The sequence below is a fragment of the Xenia sp. Carnegie-2017 genome, unplaced genomic scaffold (assembly GCF_021976095.1).
Source record: "Xenia sp. Carnegie-2017 unplaced genomic scaffold, XeniaSp_v1 HiC_scaffold_3, whole genome shotgun sequence".
In the NCBI taxonomy this organism is placed as follows: domain Eukaryota; kingdom Metazoa; phylum Cnidaria; class Anthozoa; order Malacalcyonacea; family Xeniidae; genus Xenia; species Xenia sp. Carnegie-2017.
In genome coordinates, this window is record NW_025813493.1 from 6,925,414 (window position 1) to 6,946,685 (window position 21,272).

Sequence of the window (21,272 nt, forward strand, 5' to 3'; positions counted from 1 at the left end):
AGAACGATACGCGTATGATACGAGAACCATACGCGTATGATACGAGAACAATACGCGTATCATACGCAAAATTATGTTAACAAATACGCGATACGCGTATGATACGAGAACAATACGCGTATCATACGCAAAATTATGTTAACAAATACGCGATACGCGTATGATACGAAAACGATATGCGTATGATACGAGAGCGATACGCGTATGATACGAGAACAATATGCGTATGATACGAGAACGATACGCGTATGATACGAGAGCGATACGCGTATGATACGAAAACGATACACGTATGATACGAGAGCGATACGCGTATGATACGAGAACGATACGCGTATGATACGAGAACGATACGCGTATCATACGCAAAATTATGTTAACAAATACGCGATACGCGTATGATACGAAAACGATACGCGTATGATACGAGAACCATACGCGTATGATACGAGAACAATGCGCGTATCATACGCAAAATTATGTTAACAAATACGCGATACGCGTATGATACGAAAACGATACGCGTATGATACGAGAACGATACGCGTATGATACGAGAGCGATACGCGTATGATACGAAAACGATACGCGTATGATACGAGAGCGATACGCGTATGATACGAGAACAATACGCGTATCATATGCAAAATTATGTTAACAAATACGCGATACGTGTATGATACGAAAACGATACGCGTATGATACGAGAACGATACGCGTATGATACGAGAACGATACGCGTATGATACGAAAACGATACGCGTATGATACGAGAGCTATACGCGTATGATACAAGAACGATATGCGTATGATACGAGAACGATACGCGTATGATACGAGAACGATACGCGTATGATACGAGAACGATACACGTAAGATACGAGAACGATACGCGTATGATACGAGAATGATACGGCTATGATACGAGAACAATACGCGTATCATACGCAAAATTATGTTAACAAATACGCGAGCGGTACTGTACTCACCATTCTGCGATCTCTTGTTGTAAGTTAATTGTCTTCTTTTTGAGGATAAATGCTCGGCTAAGCAACGATTCCGAATTCGTCTCGAACGAGTCGAGGTGCAAAATTACTTTCTGATTCAGAAAACGAGCCGAATTGCCGAGAAAACGAATCTTTTGCGAAGTGTTCCGAGCAAACTGCGGAATTCTTTGTAGGGACCCATTTATCGCGAGTAGCTTTCGCAAAGTTGATCCAACGCTTTCTCCTACGCTTAGCTTCGCTTCTTTCGTCGTTAAAAAATGGTATGCGATGAAGTGAAATGCCTTTCTCCGAACTGGCTACGTTAGAACAACCAAAAACTACACATCGATCTGGCATTTTTGTGTTTGTTTAAGTGTTTTATGCATAAACAGTGTAAGTTGTTTTGGTAGTCAGTCTGTGTTCCTTAAATGACGTCACAAGTAAGTCCCATGCCACGGATTAAAGCTCTCGACATTTTTTACAAAACCAAAACATTTTTTACAAAATTCAGGATTTATTCCCATCTTTGCCGAAAGATAACTAAAAAACGAAAAAAGTTCTACAAATTTTGTATTTGTACTGTTTATTCAAAATCTATTTGAGAATAAAGACTAAAAATAGTGACATAGACAACAAAAAGACCACACTGAAAAGAGCTGTATGTTTATAAAAATCATAGCAACAATTATGATAAGTAAAGCATATTCAACAACAATTCAGATTCAGCTTGGTTTGAATTAAGCCTGAGGTGCTGGAACTTCTTGGATCACAATTCGAGAGACTGTTTGCCATCCACTGTAGGCATCTGCATTGGAATATCCCTGACAATTACCGACATAGAATCCAACATTCACAGTACCCATATTGATGTTGCCACAATATCCCTCGATATGACGATGACGATGAATATCATGTGTTCCTCTACCTTTCCTAATGTAGAGGACTCCTTCAATCGTAGGATTACATTCTTTTCCGTTGAATTTAATATACCATCGCTTGCAACACGTGTCGCAGTTGTAAATACGGAGGGTACCGGCGTAGAACACGCGAAGATAAGTATTGTCACGTTTTTTCTTAAAACTGCATATCTAGAAAAGAAAAATAACACAGTAGTATACATCTGGTATGAGTGACAACATATTGCTTCTACTCTATAGGAAAAAATGGCTGTTTTAAAAAGGAAAAGTATATGCTTTAAAAAAGAAATCTGACTAATATAACATCACTTAGAAATTTGAAATGATTGATGAAAAGCACAATTCAATAACACATAACTTATTCTTGTTATAAATATTAAAGCCCAGCAAAGTGCTTCTAAAAGAGACATTCAATAAAAAATGACGTATTAAAAGAAATATTTATTTAGTAGCGTAACGTTTCGTCTTGACTCTCAAGACAGAGAGTTACGCTACTAAATAAATATGCGTCATTTTTGTATTGAATGACTCTTTAAAAGCACTTTGCTGGGCTTTAATATTTATAACAAGAATTCGCTTCCCGCCTGGTATTTCCCGGGTCACAACACATAACTTAATTAAACCCATATTATGAATGGTGTTTTTGAATGCCATGCACAAATGGAAAAGAGATATAATTTATCTTTGTTTCTATCTTGCCTAAAACTGAAAAAACATCAAAAGAGATTTAGTGACAAAATGACACATTCCAAATGCAGCTAGGGTACGTCAGATTACATTGCAGCAATTATGTTGAAATTCAAGACAAATGAAACGCCTTTATGCTCGTTAAATTTGTGCTCTAAAATGTTTTTTAAAGTATAAAAATGAACAGTTTTGTTAAAATTGCTATATATATATGAAAAAAAAAAGCTGCTTCCAGGGGCCACACAAGATTTATAATTGGGGGGGGGCAATATTTATATATTTATATGTTTTAATCTTGTTAATCCATAACCACAATTGATTTCAATAGAAACTATTAAGGTAGAACATGCATATATGAATACTTGCCTCGGCCCCCAATTGACAATCTTACGCGGCCTCTGGCCTCACGTAATGTGTTCACACTCACGTGGCTACTCTACATGTAAAACTCGCGAGTTTTACATGTAGAACTGTAATGATTTTTGCTAAACCACTGCGTACAAGAAAAAGACAAAACATATTATCTTATAAAAGAAAATTGACTTTTGAAGTGTAACAAATTTTGTTATCTCTGTACATCATTTGCATTTACTTTCAGTTTTGCCAAGCCAGTTTTAATAAAGTGTCTATAATATAGTTCCCAAAATATTTTAAGGTTTTTGTCTTTCACTTCAAAAATCCAAAATTTATAGATTGTTAATCAGGAATAAAGTCTTCTACCAGAGCGGAGTAGGAGTTATGTTCATAAATTTCAATATTTAATAAAAAGATTTCAAACTTTATGAGCTTGTACATGTTGTTGATTTTTTTTAATGTGTGCTACAACAAAAAGAAATAACAGAACTAAGTTGAATAAAAATGTGACATTACAATCAACAACGATTTTTTTAAATATATTTGGCATACATATAAAAAAATTTCAAATAAAAATGCAAAGCCTTATCTTTTATTTATAAAGACATATTTTTTCCTTTTTCCTTCTTAAACACAACGACACATGTCACCATTATAGCACAATATAAAATTGCAATGTCACTGCCTAAATTATTACTAATAATTAATTATGTATAATGATACCTGCAAAATAAAGAATATCTGATAATGAACTAATTATTTCAACAAAATTTGTAGCGATTATTCACCTTTATAAGTCAATTGTCTCGATCATCACTCTTCTTCCAAGAGCATTGCTTCCAGTTGGATTCATTATTAACTCGTACAGGGCCTTGTACACCAGCTTCCCCCTTTTCACCCTTAACACCAGTCCTTCCCATACCACCTTGGATTCCTTTGTCCCCTTTTGTCCCTGATGGACCTATCTTTCCTGCCTTTCCATCACTTCCACTGGCTCCTTTGGCTCCTGGCACCCCATTATGACCTGGAACTCCAGGTACACCAGGAACTCCAGGTACACAAGGCGCAACACAACTGGTTTTGCAAACATTTGATTTCTTGGGAAGACCTCTAGGTAGTCGTGTTTTCTGACAAAATTTAATGAATGAACATGATTAAGTCTCTTAAATGTTGTTAAAGATGTACAGTTAAATATGAATGGTACATAATTATTACTCGTTGTCAATTAATATTTTTAGACTTAAACGAAGTTGATTTTGACCTTCTCATCGACACTTGTCTACGTCCGCTGGTTAACGTCCATGGTTACGACTAATGATAGGTTAAATTTGAGTGAGAGTTTAGAATAGTCAAAAAGTTGAAATAAGTACCTAGAGTAACATACATTATTGCCAAGGATGCTGTTTTAAGCTTTCCTTCATTACAAAAGCAATGAAGGAAAGCTTAAAAACGTTTTTTGAAAATCGATAGATAATCCGTACGTCTTCAATCACCGAATTACGAACTGCATACTTTTCTGATCGTCAGTTATTTTTCATTTTCAAACAAAACATATTTTACAAACCTCTAGGCATACTGCATATTGTAACGTACAAAGTTTTACAGTGTCATCTATGAGAGTGCTTGGCGTGTCGTAAGCTGTGCTATATTTGAAATCATCGTGTCAATGTGATACGAATTTTTGATGGAAAACGGAAAACTCTGTGTGCATTTGAGAGCTTTGCGCCAACAAAATTTAGTTACTAAGAAGCATTACGCTTCTATTTTCAAAAAACTAGATGGCCATGATTTATATGTTTTAAGCTGGAGCTCAGTAAATAATAGATGTACATGACACTGGTATTGCATGCGCTTAGAAGTGAATCTTCTAAGATTTAAGATAAGTTAATGAGGACTCTCGAGCAGGAGCAACCCTCGACCTTCGGTCTCGATTTTGCACTGATCTGCTCTCGAGCTGTCCCGACGGTCTCCTCGATTTGCATAAGCCTGTGCAAACCATTGAACTATAATAGATGGAAGGCTACCTGTAATAGAAAAGCCTAATAATTTTTTGAAGCCAAATTTGAGCAGAAAAGTATTGTGGCATGGAAGGTAATGGGGCATAATCTTTTTTCATCCAATTACGATGCTTCGTATTAAATACCTATTTCGAAATGGAAAATATCAAAGTGTGGAAACTGTGAAAAACAATCATATCGTTGATCATTCAATTTATACAAATCGGAAACATTGCAGCAAGTACTTGTTTATTTTGAAAAGATTCAACTGGATGTATTCAATAATATACATGCTTCTCCATGAAATATTTGTACATTAAAATACTTACAGAAGCCTTTCGTTTGGGAGGATGTGACGAGTATTATCATTTATTATCTAATTTATCTTTTAAAACCAAATCTCGTGTAAGTTTGAAATAAAAATTGTGTTTTTCTGTAAAATTGTACTTCCACAGAAAAACATTGATCACAATTGTTTTGGGTGAAAATACATTTACAAAACTGATGTTTGATAAGAATTTTATATGCCTTTTTATGCTACTTTGAAACAAAAACGCTATGGTTTTTGGCACATTCGCAGACATACCAAAACAAACAATAACAGAAAAATGCCTTCTAGTTATGGTTCGCTGTGGCCTCATTTACAAAAATGTAATTGTTAAGAAATTGTGTATACGTGGTGTTAAGTCTCATTTGTGAACTTTTTGTTTGCCAAATTAAGACAAAAGAGAATTTGCGTTTTGTTTTTGAAGCTTCGTAGTTTGTTCAAGTTATTTTACACTTCTGTCTATCGGCCGTGTGTTTACAAATGCGTGGAAAGACTGGGCTCTACTGGCTTCAAAACATCGACTGAGGTAGCTTTCCATTTATTTAGTTCAATGGTGCAAACACAGTAAACATTTTTTTTTCTTAAATAACATTCTTTATTATACTGAAGATTTCACCATGAGATGTTGAAACATGTCTATTTCAAAAAACTCGTCGTATTCATTAAATGCGCAATAACGTAATAGTTCTTAAAAGAGCTGTTTAAGATAAACAATGCGTACAATAAACGTACTGGATTAAATACGGCACCATGACTATCAATCACGTTTCTTTTATTATTTGCCAAACGAGATACAGCTGATGCTTTTATTACATGAAACATTTGCTTTAGGACAATTAAGTGTACATATCCATCATCCGTCGAAGGAGCTGATCAGTGAATACATATAAGCTTTTACGATGAAAGCATTTAAAGTTTGTTAGTTGAATTAAAGCTGACGTTACTAAAGAGTAAAAATTTAAACGCTCGTCACCGAACCATAAAAAGGCTTTGGCAGAAAAAACAGTTCATGTTCTATGCAATAATAACACGAGTGCGCAACATAAATCTTCTCATATTCCCTGCCTCTTTTTAAAAGTCTTCTAAAATGTGACGTCTTACCTGGAAAACATCTCACTGGACAGACAAAAATCGAGATTAAACAGCCTTACAATTTATAATATTTACATATTTGATTTCTTTCTCTGTGGTTGACTTCCTTATAGTTCCTTTTGTCTGCAGCAGCTCCATAGTGTTTTTACGAGATATTTAAACATAAAAATTTGATCGAAGTCGGAGGACTATTACATAACGGACAATAACAGATCTAGGCACCGTATGAAACAAAAATTTGTAAGTGTTGAAGAAATTTTGTGCGTATTTTTGTTCAAATATTTTGCTATTGATGAATTATATATATTACAGAGGACTTTATAGTATTGTAATAATTAATATCTAGTAGTCAATTTTCAGTTTCAACAAGTTTTTGTTAATAATATTGCAGAGTCCAGTGTAACATATTTTGGTAGTCTGATTCTTTGAGCAGAATCTCATCCAGACGAATAGGACGATCGCATTTGTGTTTTACGCTTATGTTTTGCGTTTCGAAACAACTGATTCGATTAATGCAATTATATACCTAAAAATCTTTTGTGGTTTGAATTATATAAATTATACTTTGGTATATCCGTTTCTGATTCCTTTATACAATTCTTCTCTGTATATTTAAAAAATAGTACTTATTGCGCATGCAAGAATCCAAACATTCGTTACAATTATCGATGTTGCTATCTTCCTTATGCAAGTATATTGCTGAAAGGAACAATCTTGCACATAATTTTAGGCGGAAGTATGCTAGTTAAAATGGCGGGGGCCTTTTATGACGTTGATTGTTTGTGCTGAGACGGTTGCCCAAATTTGTAACATTTCTAAAGGCGTTGAATTAATTAGAGCACAATAGCACTCTATAATCTTACAATTTTCTTATTCACGACTACAAAAATGAACGATTTCAAACTTGAAATAGTTTAATTAATGAAACATAGTGCATCGTGAAAAGTTATAGTACTGTAAAAAATACATTGAGAATCAAGAGCTGTAAATGAGAACACCCATTTCCCAGCGGTGCATCTCTTACGATTTTTACCAGTTATTTTAAATTTCAACCCAGCGTATTGCAAGAAATGATTGCACTTGTAGTAATTTTACAAGATAACAAAAATTTCTACAACTAGTCAATGTCTTAAAGCCAACACATAAACAAATGTAGTGTATTTTATTTTAAAGAGGAATACGTGCACACTTATACGAATTGGAACATTCAAGATACTTTAGTTTTGGAGTTATAAACATATTTGACTTCGTGTAATAAAAATGAATGCCCAACCTAAAGTTTTAATTAGTGCCATAGAAATAGACCAAAAATTGTAAAATTGAATTTATTGTGACGTTTCGTCTTTACTCACGACATCTTTGGAGAATTAATAAATAGGATGTTAAGAGAAGATATTATATTTACAAAATGTGTCAAATTACTACTAAAGGAGACGGTGTCAAATGGATTATATGGTAAAGAAGTTAGGAAGTAAAATAAAGTGAAATTAAAAGAGGTTAAGTGCAATGGAATTTCCTTGCACGTTAAGTGAAGGCTTGTATTATTTGATTAGAAGGCTCTCATGAATGGAGAGTTCATAGGAATCGTTAGAAGAGGAAATTATTTTAAAGTCGTCTTCTCCTCTTCTAACGATTCTTATGAACTCTCCCTTCGTGGGAGCCTTCTAATCAATAAATAGAAGCCTTCACTCATTAACGTACAAGGAAGCTCCATTCCCTTTAACCTATTTCAATTTCACTTTATTTTACTTCCTAACTTCCTTATCATATAATTCATTTGACACCGCCTCCTTTAGTAGTAATTTAACACCTTCTGTAAATATAATATCTTGTCTTAACATCCTATTTATTAATTGTCTGAAGATGTCTTGAGTAAAGACGAAACGTCACAATAAATTCAATTTTACAATTTTTGGTTTATTTCTATTGCTTTAATTAAAACTTTATGTTGGGCATTCATATTTATTACTTAGTTGACTGTTATTCGGTTCATGATTTGCAAATTGAAAAACACACCATAACCCATTAGTGTTAGCATTGAATACGTACAGTTTCATTTTGAATTTCCTCATTAGATTCAGTCAAATACACGCACAAGGCCATGACCCACATAACGTAACCAGTGCAACTTTCATCATTTAGTTGAAATTAAATGTCGTTTTAACCTTAAGGAGAAGTGGACCACAGAAGAATTTTGAAGAACTTGTACGTAGCACTGTTTGTCTTCAACTTGAACGGAATAATGAACAAGTCACAAAACATAGTTGAAGCAAAATAAATTTTGGCAGCTAATTTGAAATTTAAAATATTTCTATATGAACGTCATTGGTTCATAAATTTCCAAAGAATAAAATTCAACCAATCGATGGGCTTGTTTGCAACATTGAATTTTAATCAATAAAATTGCTATGATGAATAAAGTCATTTAATGACATATGAATAATGTGGAAAATATTTGAGTGATTGAATGAACATTGTATAAATGTAACAATGAAAAGAGATTTTAAAAAATTTGTTTAAAGCCTCGTCCATACTGTATACGTGAGATGAACTCGAAATTGCAACCTTTTTCAAACTGGTTCAGCTTTTAATGTCCACAATACCGCCGTAGCTCAACGCTCATAGCGGAAGTTTTCACACACACTTTGCAGGGTGTATCACAGATTCACAGTATCAAAAAAATTCAACAGTTGGGAAAACGTTGCTAAAGTAATCAGCGCGAGCATCTGCAAACCTCTTTAGTGAAATACGTATATTATTGGACTTTGAATGGTTCATCTGAGAGTAAAATTGTCACAAATAATAGCCGTTTTTTAAGTGAGAATTAAGTGTGTTACTGAGAAGAACTTTAAAAATAGCTTGTGCTACTTGTCAAATTGTCAAATTCATAGCAATATATTTTGTAATAATATTCGTTTTGTGCTAATTACTAAACTATTTGTCAAATCACTCAATCGAATTCGTTCAAACGCCGATTAATTTTTATTGAATAGCTACAGTGGCGCCGGAACCACGGGGGAAGCTGCCTCCGCTGCCTTTCCCTTACGGGGGCAAGCGGGGGCAGCGCTGTGCCTTTTGCCACCATATAGCGATTTCAAACACTCACTTCTTGCATCTGATTTTTTTCCGGGTAATACGCTTCGATATCGGAAGAGAAGGTGTTAAGATAAGCGGAAAAAACAATTCCACGTTCTATCGGATTTTCATTGAAAACTTTCAAAACATAGATATTGTAGGAAAAACAAACATGTAGAGTGGAAGCACTGTTTCAAAACAAAGAATAAAGATAGTGATGATCTCATGTTTATGAAAATGATTTTGTGGGAATCAAGATAGGGTTATGAATTATAGATGAGAGGTGTAATACGTAAGTGGAATAAATGTACTTATATAATCAAGTCTAAAAAATCTAAAATACTGCTTGTAAGTTTGTAATAGTACACAATAAGAACAATTAAAAAATTGTTTAATATTCGTTCGTCTTGTTAGCACGGGATAAAATTGTGCTCAACGAAACAACTCAACAATGCACAATACTAAATAGTGACAACACAGTTAAGTAAATGTTTATAAATGGAATACACGAGAAAGTATAGTGTATATTTTCCATTTCGCAGTATTGAGAATTTGAAATGCCAAAAGAGAGTCGCCTACAAAATCTTGCTAAAAAGCAGCTCTTGGAAGCTTCAAAAGTACGTGGTCAAACCAAACTTTCTTTCGTTACGCAATCTGAGACATCTGCTGTTGTCGATGATAATACTGACTGTACCATAAGCACAACCGATTACAGAAGTACTGATGCTAGAGAAAAAGGAGGCCTCTTCATTCACTCAGCAGTCAAGTCAAGAAGTCGACCCTTGGATTAAAGCGACGAATTCTGGCCTGTATTTTACACCAAACGTAAAGCGTATGAGCGAAAATAAAGGTAGATATTTTCAAAAGGAGTGGTTTGATGATCATAAGTGGTCATGGTATCACAGAGGAAAAAAGGCAGCATTTTGTGGAGTAAGTACTTTGTTCAAACAACCTCACGATTCCTCGCCATTCATCGACTACGACAAAGCAGCTGGTTTTCAAACTGGAAAAAAGGCAAAGAAAGACTAGAAGACCACGAAAGTAGCGAGAATCATCGACATGCTTGAAAAGAATCGACAAAGGAGCGACCTGATGTGGCAAGCCAGATAGATGATCTACGTCAAAAGCAGCAATATCTTAGACGGATTGGTTTGATAGCTCATTTGAATACTGTGAAAACCCTTTTGAGGCAAGGACTTCCAATTCGGGGTCATAATAATGAAGAATCGAACGTTTTTCCGTTTAATAAGGATAAAGCTCGCAATGATAGTGGTTTGCATCTGCTAATGAGTGAAAATCGATATTTTTCGCACGAGATCCTCAATGAGCAAGAATGTCTAATCGTACTAAAAGCCAGACGAAGATTGGTCAAAGAAATTAATTCAAGCAAATTCTATTCTGTTATAAGTGACGAAGCAAGTGATATTTCGAAAGTGGAGCAGTTGTCATTTTTCATCCGTCATTGTAATGATAGTTACGAGACTTTCGAAGACTTCGTCGGTATATTTTCATGTGACGAAGGCCTAACATCAGATGCTTTGCTAAAGTATATAGAAGACATACTGCTACGATGCAGTATGGATGCAGATAAACTTGTTGCCACGGCTTTTGATGGAGCATCATCCATGGTACGACTCGCTGAACTTCTGAAAGAACATTTTGGCGAAAATATTATTCATATCCATTGTTTGGCACACTGCAACGAGCTTGTGTTTAAAGATGCCACAGCTTTGTCTCCGTTAATTGCTGATACACAAGATCTTTGTGAAGAATTGTATGTTCTAGTTGGCATGAGTCCTAAACGCGTCCTCCTTTTTGAGAACATACAGAAAGAAATCGCGCAAGATTCGGAAATGTCTCCAATTATTCTGAGCTTAAAAAAAAGATGGACAACAAGAGCATCCGCAGCTGTAGTGCTGTTAAAAAAACCCCGGACCTACAGGCAACTTTGAAGCATCTTTCAAAAGACCTAAGCGTAAAGCCAGAGTGTCTTTCAAGATCAAATGGATTGCGTGAGAAAAAAAATCAATACGACAGATGTTTCAACTGGTAGCTATGCATGAACTTGCAAATTTACTGGAAAATAATTCCAAGCAATTACAATGTGCATCACTCACCGCAGAACAGGCAGTTTACAGCATTAAGAAGCTTGAAGTGCGTCTTAAAGAGCTGCGGTCAGAAGAAGAGTTTCAACGTCTGTACGATCATGCAAAAAAGATTGTCGGCGACTTACAAGATGAAGATGAAACGCTAGCTACGCAAGAATCGAAGAGAAGAAGGTCAACTCCTCGACACCTGTCTGATTATGTCGCTCATTCCAATGCGCCTTCATCAGCAAGAGCAATGGACACTAGAACAGAACTTTTGCGTCTTTATTATGAAGCTGTTGATTCTGTCGTAGATGCAGAGCAGAGACGTTTTCACCAAGAGAATTTAAAAATTCTTGAAGTGATAGAGTCATGTCTTCTTGCAGCAGTGAATAAAACAATTCCCCTAGATGAAATTCGTCCAAAATTAGGACATTTACCTTCAGTTATGGATAAGGGCTCATTGGTGGTTCAACTAGGTGAACTACCAGTTGTATTAAAGCTTTTCAATGCAGAACAGTCTTTACCCATTAAGGAAGTCACGAGCCTCTCGACACTTTGCAGAATATTTAACGAAAGAAATAGCACCAAGAAATGTCTGTCTGAAGTGCATAAACTATTGAAATTTTACATGTCCGTTCCAATTAGTTCAGCTACAGCAGAGAGAAGTTTTAGCGTGATGCGTCACATCAAATCATGGCTCAGATCCACCATGTCAGAGAACAGCCTAAACAACAGAATGTTTGCTGCTATCTACAAGAAACGCATTGACGAGGTTTCCACCGAGAACATAGCTAAGGCGTTTGTAACGGCAAATGAGCGTTGCCGTAGTTACTTTGGAAGATATTAATAATATATATCTATACTATACCAAATCTTTTAACGTTAAAATAGATAATTCAGTTGCGTTGTGCTCGTATACGCAACTGACGTATTTTTTTATACATTTTTTTGCCTATAACGTAATATGTAATACATAATATGCATGATGCACGCTCTTCGCATTAAAAGTTACTGATCATGCTATTGAAAATACGTTATACTGTGTATTGAAAGTCTGTGTGTATTCATATGTTTAAGCGTCTCAAAATGAAAGTGCCCTTTTTCAAAATTCTGCCCCCGGAGCCCTAAATTGCTTCCAGCGCCTCTGAATAGCTATATACTTTAAATCTTTATGACATCAAATTTTAATAGAGCGTTTCTTGATTGCGTTGCAAAGGCAATTGAAAATGACTTAATAGCTTTTTCAATAGAGTCGTGTTATTATCTTTCTTTTGGAGATATGTAGCTAACACTTCTACAATATGCAAATGACATCATTTTGACATCACTTTGCATAATCAGCATTAAAAAACTTGTTTTTGTAGACTGTCAGTATTAAATGATTAATCTTTGTCATCTTTACAAATGCTCATCTATTACCTACACAGGTGTATTCATCAAATTTAAGAATTTATCGATATAACGCTGCAACGATGGGAAAAATTTATAATCATTAGAATATCATTATTCTTTGTCATTTGCATAAAGAAGAAAGTCCTAATTTCCAATATAATCAAACAATTCGTGATAAAATTTCGTGTCATATGCACTTTGAACGGTAACTATTGTACCTAGAAAACATGTACAATAAAAATTGGCGAGAGTGCTGTACTTATACATGTGATTTAGGTTACCATTTACATATGGCCCAGTCCTTTTTACTTTGTTATCATTAACCTCTACGAAACTAGCAACTGTTGTTTGCATAACTATTAAATTTCTCAATTTTTTCCTGCATTATGAGAGCCATCTTCACAGTCATGCTTGAAACAATTACATTTTCTCAAATACTCGCCATGCTTAGTTGTACATCTTTCTGATGCAAGGGCTGTGCTTTCAAAGCTCGTGCCTTTTACATTGGATTAAAACTGTTGAGTTTAATACCCCTTTAAAATTTATTCGTCCCCCTCTCCTTGACAAATGCAGTATCGTTATCATGCTATTGGTAATCTATTATGTAAAGAAATGAGGTTTTGAGAAAAGAGAACCCAATAGAAAGAACGACTTTATAAGAAGTAAAGACGGCGGAAGATATATATAATTTGGTTTTCATAAGACAACAGTCCACAGCAATAGAGAATAAAAAAGAACGCTTGCATGTAGGGAAGATAGAGTGGACGAAAATGTCAGCAGCAATTTGTGATACAAGAGAGAGTGAAAAGCTAGTTTATCAGGTAAATGAAAAGGACGTAATAAAAGGTGCTCTGCTGTTGTCCAAATTTGTATAACAAAATTAGTTCAAAAACTAATAATGAGGAGCAGCGCATTCAAATATGTAATCAAAGCGAGCAAGCATATAACAAGGATCAATGCCTATAACAGTCACAATTAAGTCATGCTTTAGGATAACAAAAAAATCATGCAATATATTTATTAACAGTTAAAGGTTGTGTTTAGATTGAATTAAGCCTGGGGTGGTGGAACTTCTTGGATCACAATTCGAGAGACTGAATTCCATCCACTGAAGGCATCTGCATTGGAATATCCCTGACAATTACCGACATAGAAACCAACATTAACAGTACCACTGTTGATGTTACCACAATATCCCTCGATATGACGATGACGATGAATATTCCGTGTTCCTCTACCTTTCCATATGTAGTAAACACCTTCAATTGTAGGATTACATTCTTTTCCATTGAATTTAAAATACCATCGCTTGCAACACGCGTCGCAGTTGTAAACACGGAGGTTGCCGGAGTAAAACACGCGAAGATAGGTGTTTCCACGTTTTTTCTTAAAACTACATAACTAGAAAAGCAAATCAACACAGTTATAATATTAATGAGGCACAAGTGACAACTTATTGCTTTTACTTTAAGTGCAAATTTCTCATTTTAAAAAGGAAGAGTATCTGCATCAAAAAAAAATATGTCCAATACAACATTACTTGGGAAATTTGAAATGAGTAATTAAAAACATAATTCAAAAACACAGATCCCATATTATGAATGTTGTCTTTGAATGTTGCGCACAAAGGGACTGGGATATAATTTATCCTTTTTTCTATCTTGCCTAAAACCGAACGAAAATCAAAATAGATTTTGTGTGAAAAAATGTCGTATTTCAAATGAGGGTACGTCAAAATACATTGTAGTAATTATGTTAAAATTTAAGACTTTGACAAGCCATCATATTCGTTACATTTGTGATCTAAACTGTTTTGTAAAAATTAAAAACCAGCAGTTTTTGTTAAAATTGTTATTTTAATAAAAACAAATAACAAGCTGCCTCGCGCATTGCGTTCACATTAACTCTAGATTGGCCACTGGTTTGATTAAGACAAAATTCTGATTAAAAACGGAATTAAATTTAGTTTTACAACTTACAAGTAGATCTGGACTCACATTTGCTCAGAACTTTTTAGAATTGAAGCAATTAAAGCCAAGAATTAACACAAAATACATTATCGTATGAAAGAAAATTGACTTTTGAAGTGTAACAAAGTTCGTTGTATCTGTACATCATGTGCATTTACTTTCAGTTTTATCAAGCCAGTTTTGCTATGTGCCTGATAAAGCTCCTCTCAAAAAATTTAATTTTTTTTGTCTTTAACTTAAAAAATACAAAATTTAGAGATTGTTAATCAATAATGAAGTTTTCTACCACAGCGGAGTGAGAGTTATGTTCACAAATTTTAATGTTTAAAAAGAAGATTTCAAACTTTATGAGCTTATTGTTGATTTTTGATTGATCAAATTGTAATTTGTGTCAAAACAAATTAAAAGTAAAAACAATAAAACGCGTGCAGTGATTGATGTATAGCCGTGGCTGTATTAGCCAGTGCAAAACAGATCTTAGCTCCACCAATCAAATCAATCAAAACAATCAATTAATCAAATCGATCATGAATACATTTTAAAATTGCTTTTTCGCATTATTGTTATTTTATAAAAGAAATAGAAGAATTTTTTCGTGTTTGCACTGGCTTTTGCAAAACTTTGGAGATTTGCAAGAACTTTCGAGCATGTGCAACCGTTGACCTTTAGTCTCGAGCTTGCGCTGATCTGCTCTTGAGTTCTCCCAAAGGTCTCCTCAGTTTGCATAAGCCTGTGCAAACACAGTAAACATCTTTTATTTCTTATAGGAAATAACAGAACTAAGTTGAATAAAAATATTACATTGCGATCAACTACGATTTTTTGAAATGATTTTGTCATATAAGTACAAAATTTCAAATAGAACTGCAAAGCCTTATATTTTATTAATGTAGAAATAATTTTCTCCTTCAAACGAAACATGTCACGTTAGCGCAAGATAAGACTGAAAATGTATTACAGCTGTCAATGACCCACTGACTTAATTATTACCAAGAATTAATTATGTATAATGATAACTGCAAAATCGATCATTAACTAACTATTTCAAAAATATTTGTAATAATTATTTACCTTTATAAGTCCATTATCTCGATTATCGTTGTTCTTCCAAGAGCACTGCTTCCAGTTGGATTCACTATTAACTCCTGCAGCGCCTTGTATACCAGCTTTCCCTTTTTCACCCTTTGCACCAGTCCTTCCCACACCACCTTGGACTCCTTTGTCCCCTTTTGGCCCTGATGGACCTATCTTTCCTGGCTTTCCATCACTTCCACTGTATCCTTTGGCTCCTGGCACCCCATTATGACCTGGAACTCCAGGTACACCAGGCACACCAGGTACACCAGGAACTCCAGGTGAAACACAACTAGAATTGCATACATTTGGTTTCTCGGGAAGACGTCTTGGTACTCGTATTTTCTGAGAAAAGTTTATGAATGAGCATGATATAAGTTTACTTGAATATGCGTAAGCACATATTTTAAGCTACCAAAACCGACGTTGTTTTGATGAAATGTGTTTGTTATGTGTTGCTGTATCGGCAGTGGCGGATCTAGGGTAGGTCAAAATAGATTACTGCAGCACATTTTGGAATATACTTACATTTCCAAGCCCCTTAGAGACAAGATAATCGCTAAAATTATATTCTTTCGAAGTTTAAAACCAATAGCGTTTTCCTGAAAGTACTTTGAATTCAAAATTAAGCTGCTATAATTTATTTTGACTAACGCTGGATCAGCTATTGCTGTATCGTACTAAATTTCTTATAGGAAGTTGGTCAAAATACCTTGTTGACTTTACCGTTAGATTTACATGAAAATGAACAATTCATACTGTTAGTTACCTTGCGAAGATGTTTACATAAGAAATGAAGGAAAACTTAAAAACGTTTTTTGAAAATCGGTAGATAGATTCGTATGTCTTAAATCACAGAATTACGAACTGCATATTTTTCTGATTTTCAGTTATTTTTCATTTTCAAATAAAACATATTTTACAAACCTCGAAGCATACTGCATTTTGTAACTTACAACATTTAACTGTGTAATCTATGAGTGTGCTTGGCGTGTCGTAAGCTGTGCTATATTTGAAATAATCGTTTCAATCTGATACGAGTTTTTGATGGAAAACGGAAAACTCTGTGTGCATTTGAGAGCTTAGCGCCAACAAAATTTAGCTACTAAGAAGCATTACGCTTCTATTTTCAAAAAAATATATAGCCATGATATATGTATTTTAAGCTGAAGTTCAGTAAATACTAAATGTACATGACACTGGCGTTGCATGCAGTAAGTTACTTTCGTTTCGACGAACAAATAAAACTTAGAAGTGAATCTTCCAATGCAAAAGACATATTTTTGAAAAAATGAAACTTAAAATTGTATATGCATTTCCCTTGCATTCTCTACGAATTAAAAGTCAGTTTTAGGGCATGAGAGGAGGTGGGGGAATGTTCAGACGACTTATATGTGCATACGAAACGCCTGTATACATACTGAGAGTATTTCTATTTAGAATTTATAAAAGAGAGCTCTTATGCAATTGGAGGCAACAATAGCAACAACATGCACAAACCGGTAATTTTTGTGGTGGTGCATACTTTTTAAACAGGTTATTCTTAACTCATGGGACTTACATTGAATTATTTTGATATACCCTGTGATAAATTGAAAAATGCAGCCCAACCTCTTGATACCTACCATGATATCATCAACTTTGTCGTTAGATTCAACTAGGTGCATACTCAAAGCAATAACATAACATAATGCTATCGGTATAGACTTCATCATTTATAAAAAGGACAATAAATTCTTTTTGTCCTGCCTGTGTAATCTTTACTTTTTAAGCAGTATGAAAAGAGTCAGCAAGCTTAGATCAAGCTCTTTCAGCAACCTTAGATCAAGCTCTTTCAGCAATCTTGTCCAATGTTCAACTGACTAGATTGTTAGGGAGTGTTTCCATTTTGTATAATATATTAGGGAATCTTTCAGCGTAATCACAACACCTTAAGAGACACTTAGACTTGCACATCCGATTGATACGCGTGTACCCGAGAATACAAATTTAGATGTGACTTAACATCCCTTCACAACCCTTATTGAAATTATATATAAAAATATATCATCCCCTTATTGAAATTATATATATTAAATCCCCTGAAGAGTTAGCAATCACAAAACAGGCTTGTGGGATGAATCTGTAGTTTTCGCGATTTTTTTCAACATCACTACACATTTATAAATATATATGTATAAAAATGAAAGTTTTTCCGGATTGTATAAGTGTCAGCAAGGTTATATCAAGCTCTTTCAGCAAACTTAGATTAAGCTCTTTCAGCAACCTTATATCAAGCTCTTTCAGCAAACTTAGATTAAGCTCTTTCAGCAACCTTAGAACAAGCTCTTTCAGCAACCTTAGATCAAGCTCTTTCAGAAAGCTTAGATCAAGCTCTTTCAGCAATCTTGTCCAATGTTCAACTGACTCGATTGTTAAGGAGTGTTTTCATTTTGTATAATATATTATGGAACTTTAAGCGTAATCACAACATCTTAAGAGACACTTAGACTTGCACATCCGATTGCTCCGAGTGTACTCGAGAATACAAATTTAGATGTGACTTAACATCCCTTTAAACATCCCCTTATTAAAATTATATATATAAATATATCATCCCTTTATTGAAATTATATATATTAAATCCCCTGAAGAGTGAGCAATCACGAAACAGGTTTGTCGGGATGAATCTGTAGTTTTCGTGATTTTTTTCAACATCAATACATATATATAAATATACATAAAAGATAAAAGTTTCTCCGGATTTTGTATGATTTTTATTGAGCAACGATTTTTATTAGACGCTCTAAACGTCTCCAAGCTAAAAGCACATGTAAATAAATATCCTCATTCTGATGAAGGATATTTATTTACATTCCTCGAAGCAACGAGTCGAAAGCTCAATAAAAATCATTCAAAATCCGTAGAAACTTTTATCTTTTATGTATTCAATGCCTGGATTACAAATTTTCAAACTTATATATAAATATATATGTATAAAAATGAAAGTTTCTCTGGATTGTATAAAATGATTTTATTGAGCTTTCAACTCGGTGCTTCGAGCCTTCATCAGAAAGATATAGGAAATTATATGCAGTTGTTTCTCATTTGTAGACGCTAGGACATCTAATTGTATTAGCGGGTGGATTAATGTGATTGGATGGTGTGGAATGCGTTGTCATACGTTTTCGTGTATTGTGAACATGATTGGTGTTAATATTATTAGAGTGTATTGTTGTAGTTTTGGTGTTGTTTGTACTTTGCAGTTTTTTTGTCCTTTTTCTTTAGTTGAGAGTATATGATAGGTATGTCAATATGTCTGTTTATTGTGTCGTTGTCTTTACTGTACCAAGCTTCTTTAAATTCGCGAGCGTGTTTTGTCTGTGCGCGTCCGAGTACTTTAGTTTCTGAACAGTCAAATGTGTGGTTGTTTCCGTGGGTATGTTCTGCCGGTAGTGAGTTCGGATCTCGTCATTTTATGGCGTTTTCGTGTTCTGTGAGTCTTGTTGTTTCGATTTTCTTAGATGTTTGTCCTACGTATTGCTTTGAGCAGTCTTTACATGGTATCATGTAGATCGCGTCAGTTGTATCATGGATTGTTGTTTTGTCTTTATGTTTGGTGAAACATGATTTGAGTTTTTGTGTAGGTTTGTGTCGCGACGTTAAAAGTAAATGGTCGAAGAAGTCTGGCAGTCCTTTCTGGTGTTCCGTTTATATGTAATGTGACCATTTTAACTGTTTCGTCCGGTTTCTTGTTGCTTTTGTCGGTTTGTGTTTGTTTTGTATTTTGTTTATAGTTTTGTTTATGATGAAGGCTCAAAGCACCGAGCTGAAAGCTCAATAAAAAAATCATTTTATACAATCCGGAGAAACTTTCATTTTTATCCATTAAATACGCCTAGACTACAAATCTTTAAACTTATAAATATATATATATAATATACAAATATATTTATATTATCGTACATCAATACATTATACACACGTCGTCTTATGATTGCTAATACGCAATGGTGTAAAAATAGCTTAAACAAAGCATTAGGTGCTACTGAGCACTTAATCTTCACCTAACTACTTCAGAAGCTCCAAATACTCAAGTTTGTGATTAATGCATGTCTGCATTAAGAGAATTAAGAATTTCAACCAATTTTCTGCCTTTTTCTTTGCAAATTAATTCATCATAAGAATAATTTCATTGCAAGTCAAATTGTACAATCGTCAGATTTTCTATTAAAAAACAAGCCTCGATTCCACCTTTGCAACATTCGAAATTACATTGTTGAGATGTAATACCTTGTGATGTAATAAAGCATACACTGATTGCAAACAAGTTGTTTATTGAAATGTGTAGCTAACCTAACATATTTAAAATATTGCTTAGCTTGTTCTTAATATGCACCAAGTATATCTTAGGCCCCATTTACACTATACCGGTTACTATCGTATCAGGTTAGATTTCCTTTGTACTAAAAGGCAGTGAATTTGTTCAACGTCAGAAGCACAGTCAAATAGACTAAATCTATCAACTTAATAAGCCTCTAGTCCGAATAGTTAACCCTTTAAAGAAAATGAAGATATCGTGATGAGCGAACCGGTATAGTGTAAACGCAGCCTTAGTTTTAATTTGAATGATAGCGTGCTTGTGTAGGATTTTCTTCCAAACGTAAGTCCTCGTCAAGCATAAGAGTACCTGTTTGACTCATAAGTACCTGAAGTACATACTGACGTGCAAACTCGTTTCTTGCAACGTCAAACACAATATAATATAATTTGAAAACTCATTTCCTCTGTTCTACTTGCCAAGCACTTTTTTCTCTTCTTTGTTTTGAATACATATAAGCAATACACCGGAAACGTGCTCTCGTAGACTGGAACAAAAGCGTCTTTCTCACCACACGACATTAAAAGGATTGTAAATAAATCTTTGTTAAAATTTATTTTGGGATGTTATGCTGAAAATAAACATTCTTTCACCTTTCGAGAGGTAATGTAACGCATTTTCGACATGCAGGAATCGCCTTCAATTTTCAACCCCCTTTCCAATTTTTTCCATCATACAATCCTCGACTATTTAACCTCACTATCGACATGATCTATAATTAATGATAGCTAATGAATACTATTTTTTAAAATAATGCTATTCATTACCAAATTATACTTTCTCGCATTGTTTTCCGATCCTTTCGCACAGTCTTTGTCACTGTTTCTGGTCCACCAAAATCAGCGAACACACCACAACTGACAAAAACTGACATATCTATCGACACCTTTTAAAATCACCTTCACGCAAAACTTACTATTCACCTCTTAATTTAAAGTCATCGACACTGC

At 34.4% G+C, this 21,272-nt stretch overlaps 1 protein-coding gene across 1 annotated transcript; it reads right to left on the reverse strand.

Annotated features, from left to right (window-relative positions):
- Positions 1–1,552: 1,552 nt before the first annotated feature.
- Positions 1,553–17,815, reverse strand: LOC124454491 (collagen triple helix repeat-containing protein 1-like). The gene is made up of 3 exons (XM_047005296.1): positions 17,588–17,815; positions 15,960–16,307; positions 1,553–2,074 (listed from the first exon to the last, which is right to left on the reverse strand). Exons 1-3 carry the CDS (start codon positions 17,675–17,677, stop codon positions 1,724–1,726), a joined length of 789 nt encoding a protein of 262 aa, XP_046861252.1. The 5' UTR covers positions 17,678–17,815; the 3' UTR covers positions 1,553–1,723.
- Positions 17,816–21,272: the final 3,457 nt, after the last annotated feature.

What these genes read in the sequence shown, in the direction of transcription:
- LOC124454491 (XM_047005296.1), bottom strand. Translation starts at nt 17,677, where the DNA reads ATGATGAAGTCTATACCGATAGCATTATGTTATGTTATTGCTTTGAGT. An exon ending in ACAAAGTTGATGATATCATG is followed by an intron (nt 16,308 to 17,587) that starts GTAGGTATCAAG and finishes AACTTTTCTCAG; the next exon opens with AAAATACGAGTACCAAGACG. An exon ending in GAGATAATGGACTTATAAAG is followed by an intron (nt 2,075 to 15,959) that starts GTAAATAATTAT and finishes TTTCTTTTCTAG; the next exon opens with ATATGCAGTTTTAAGAAAAA.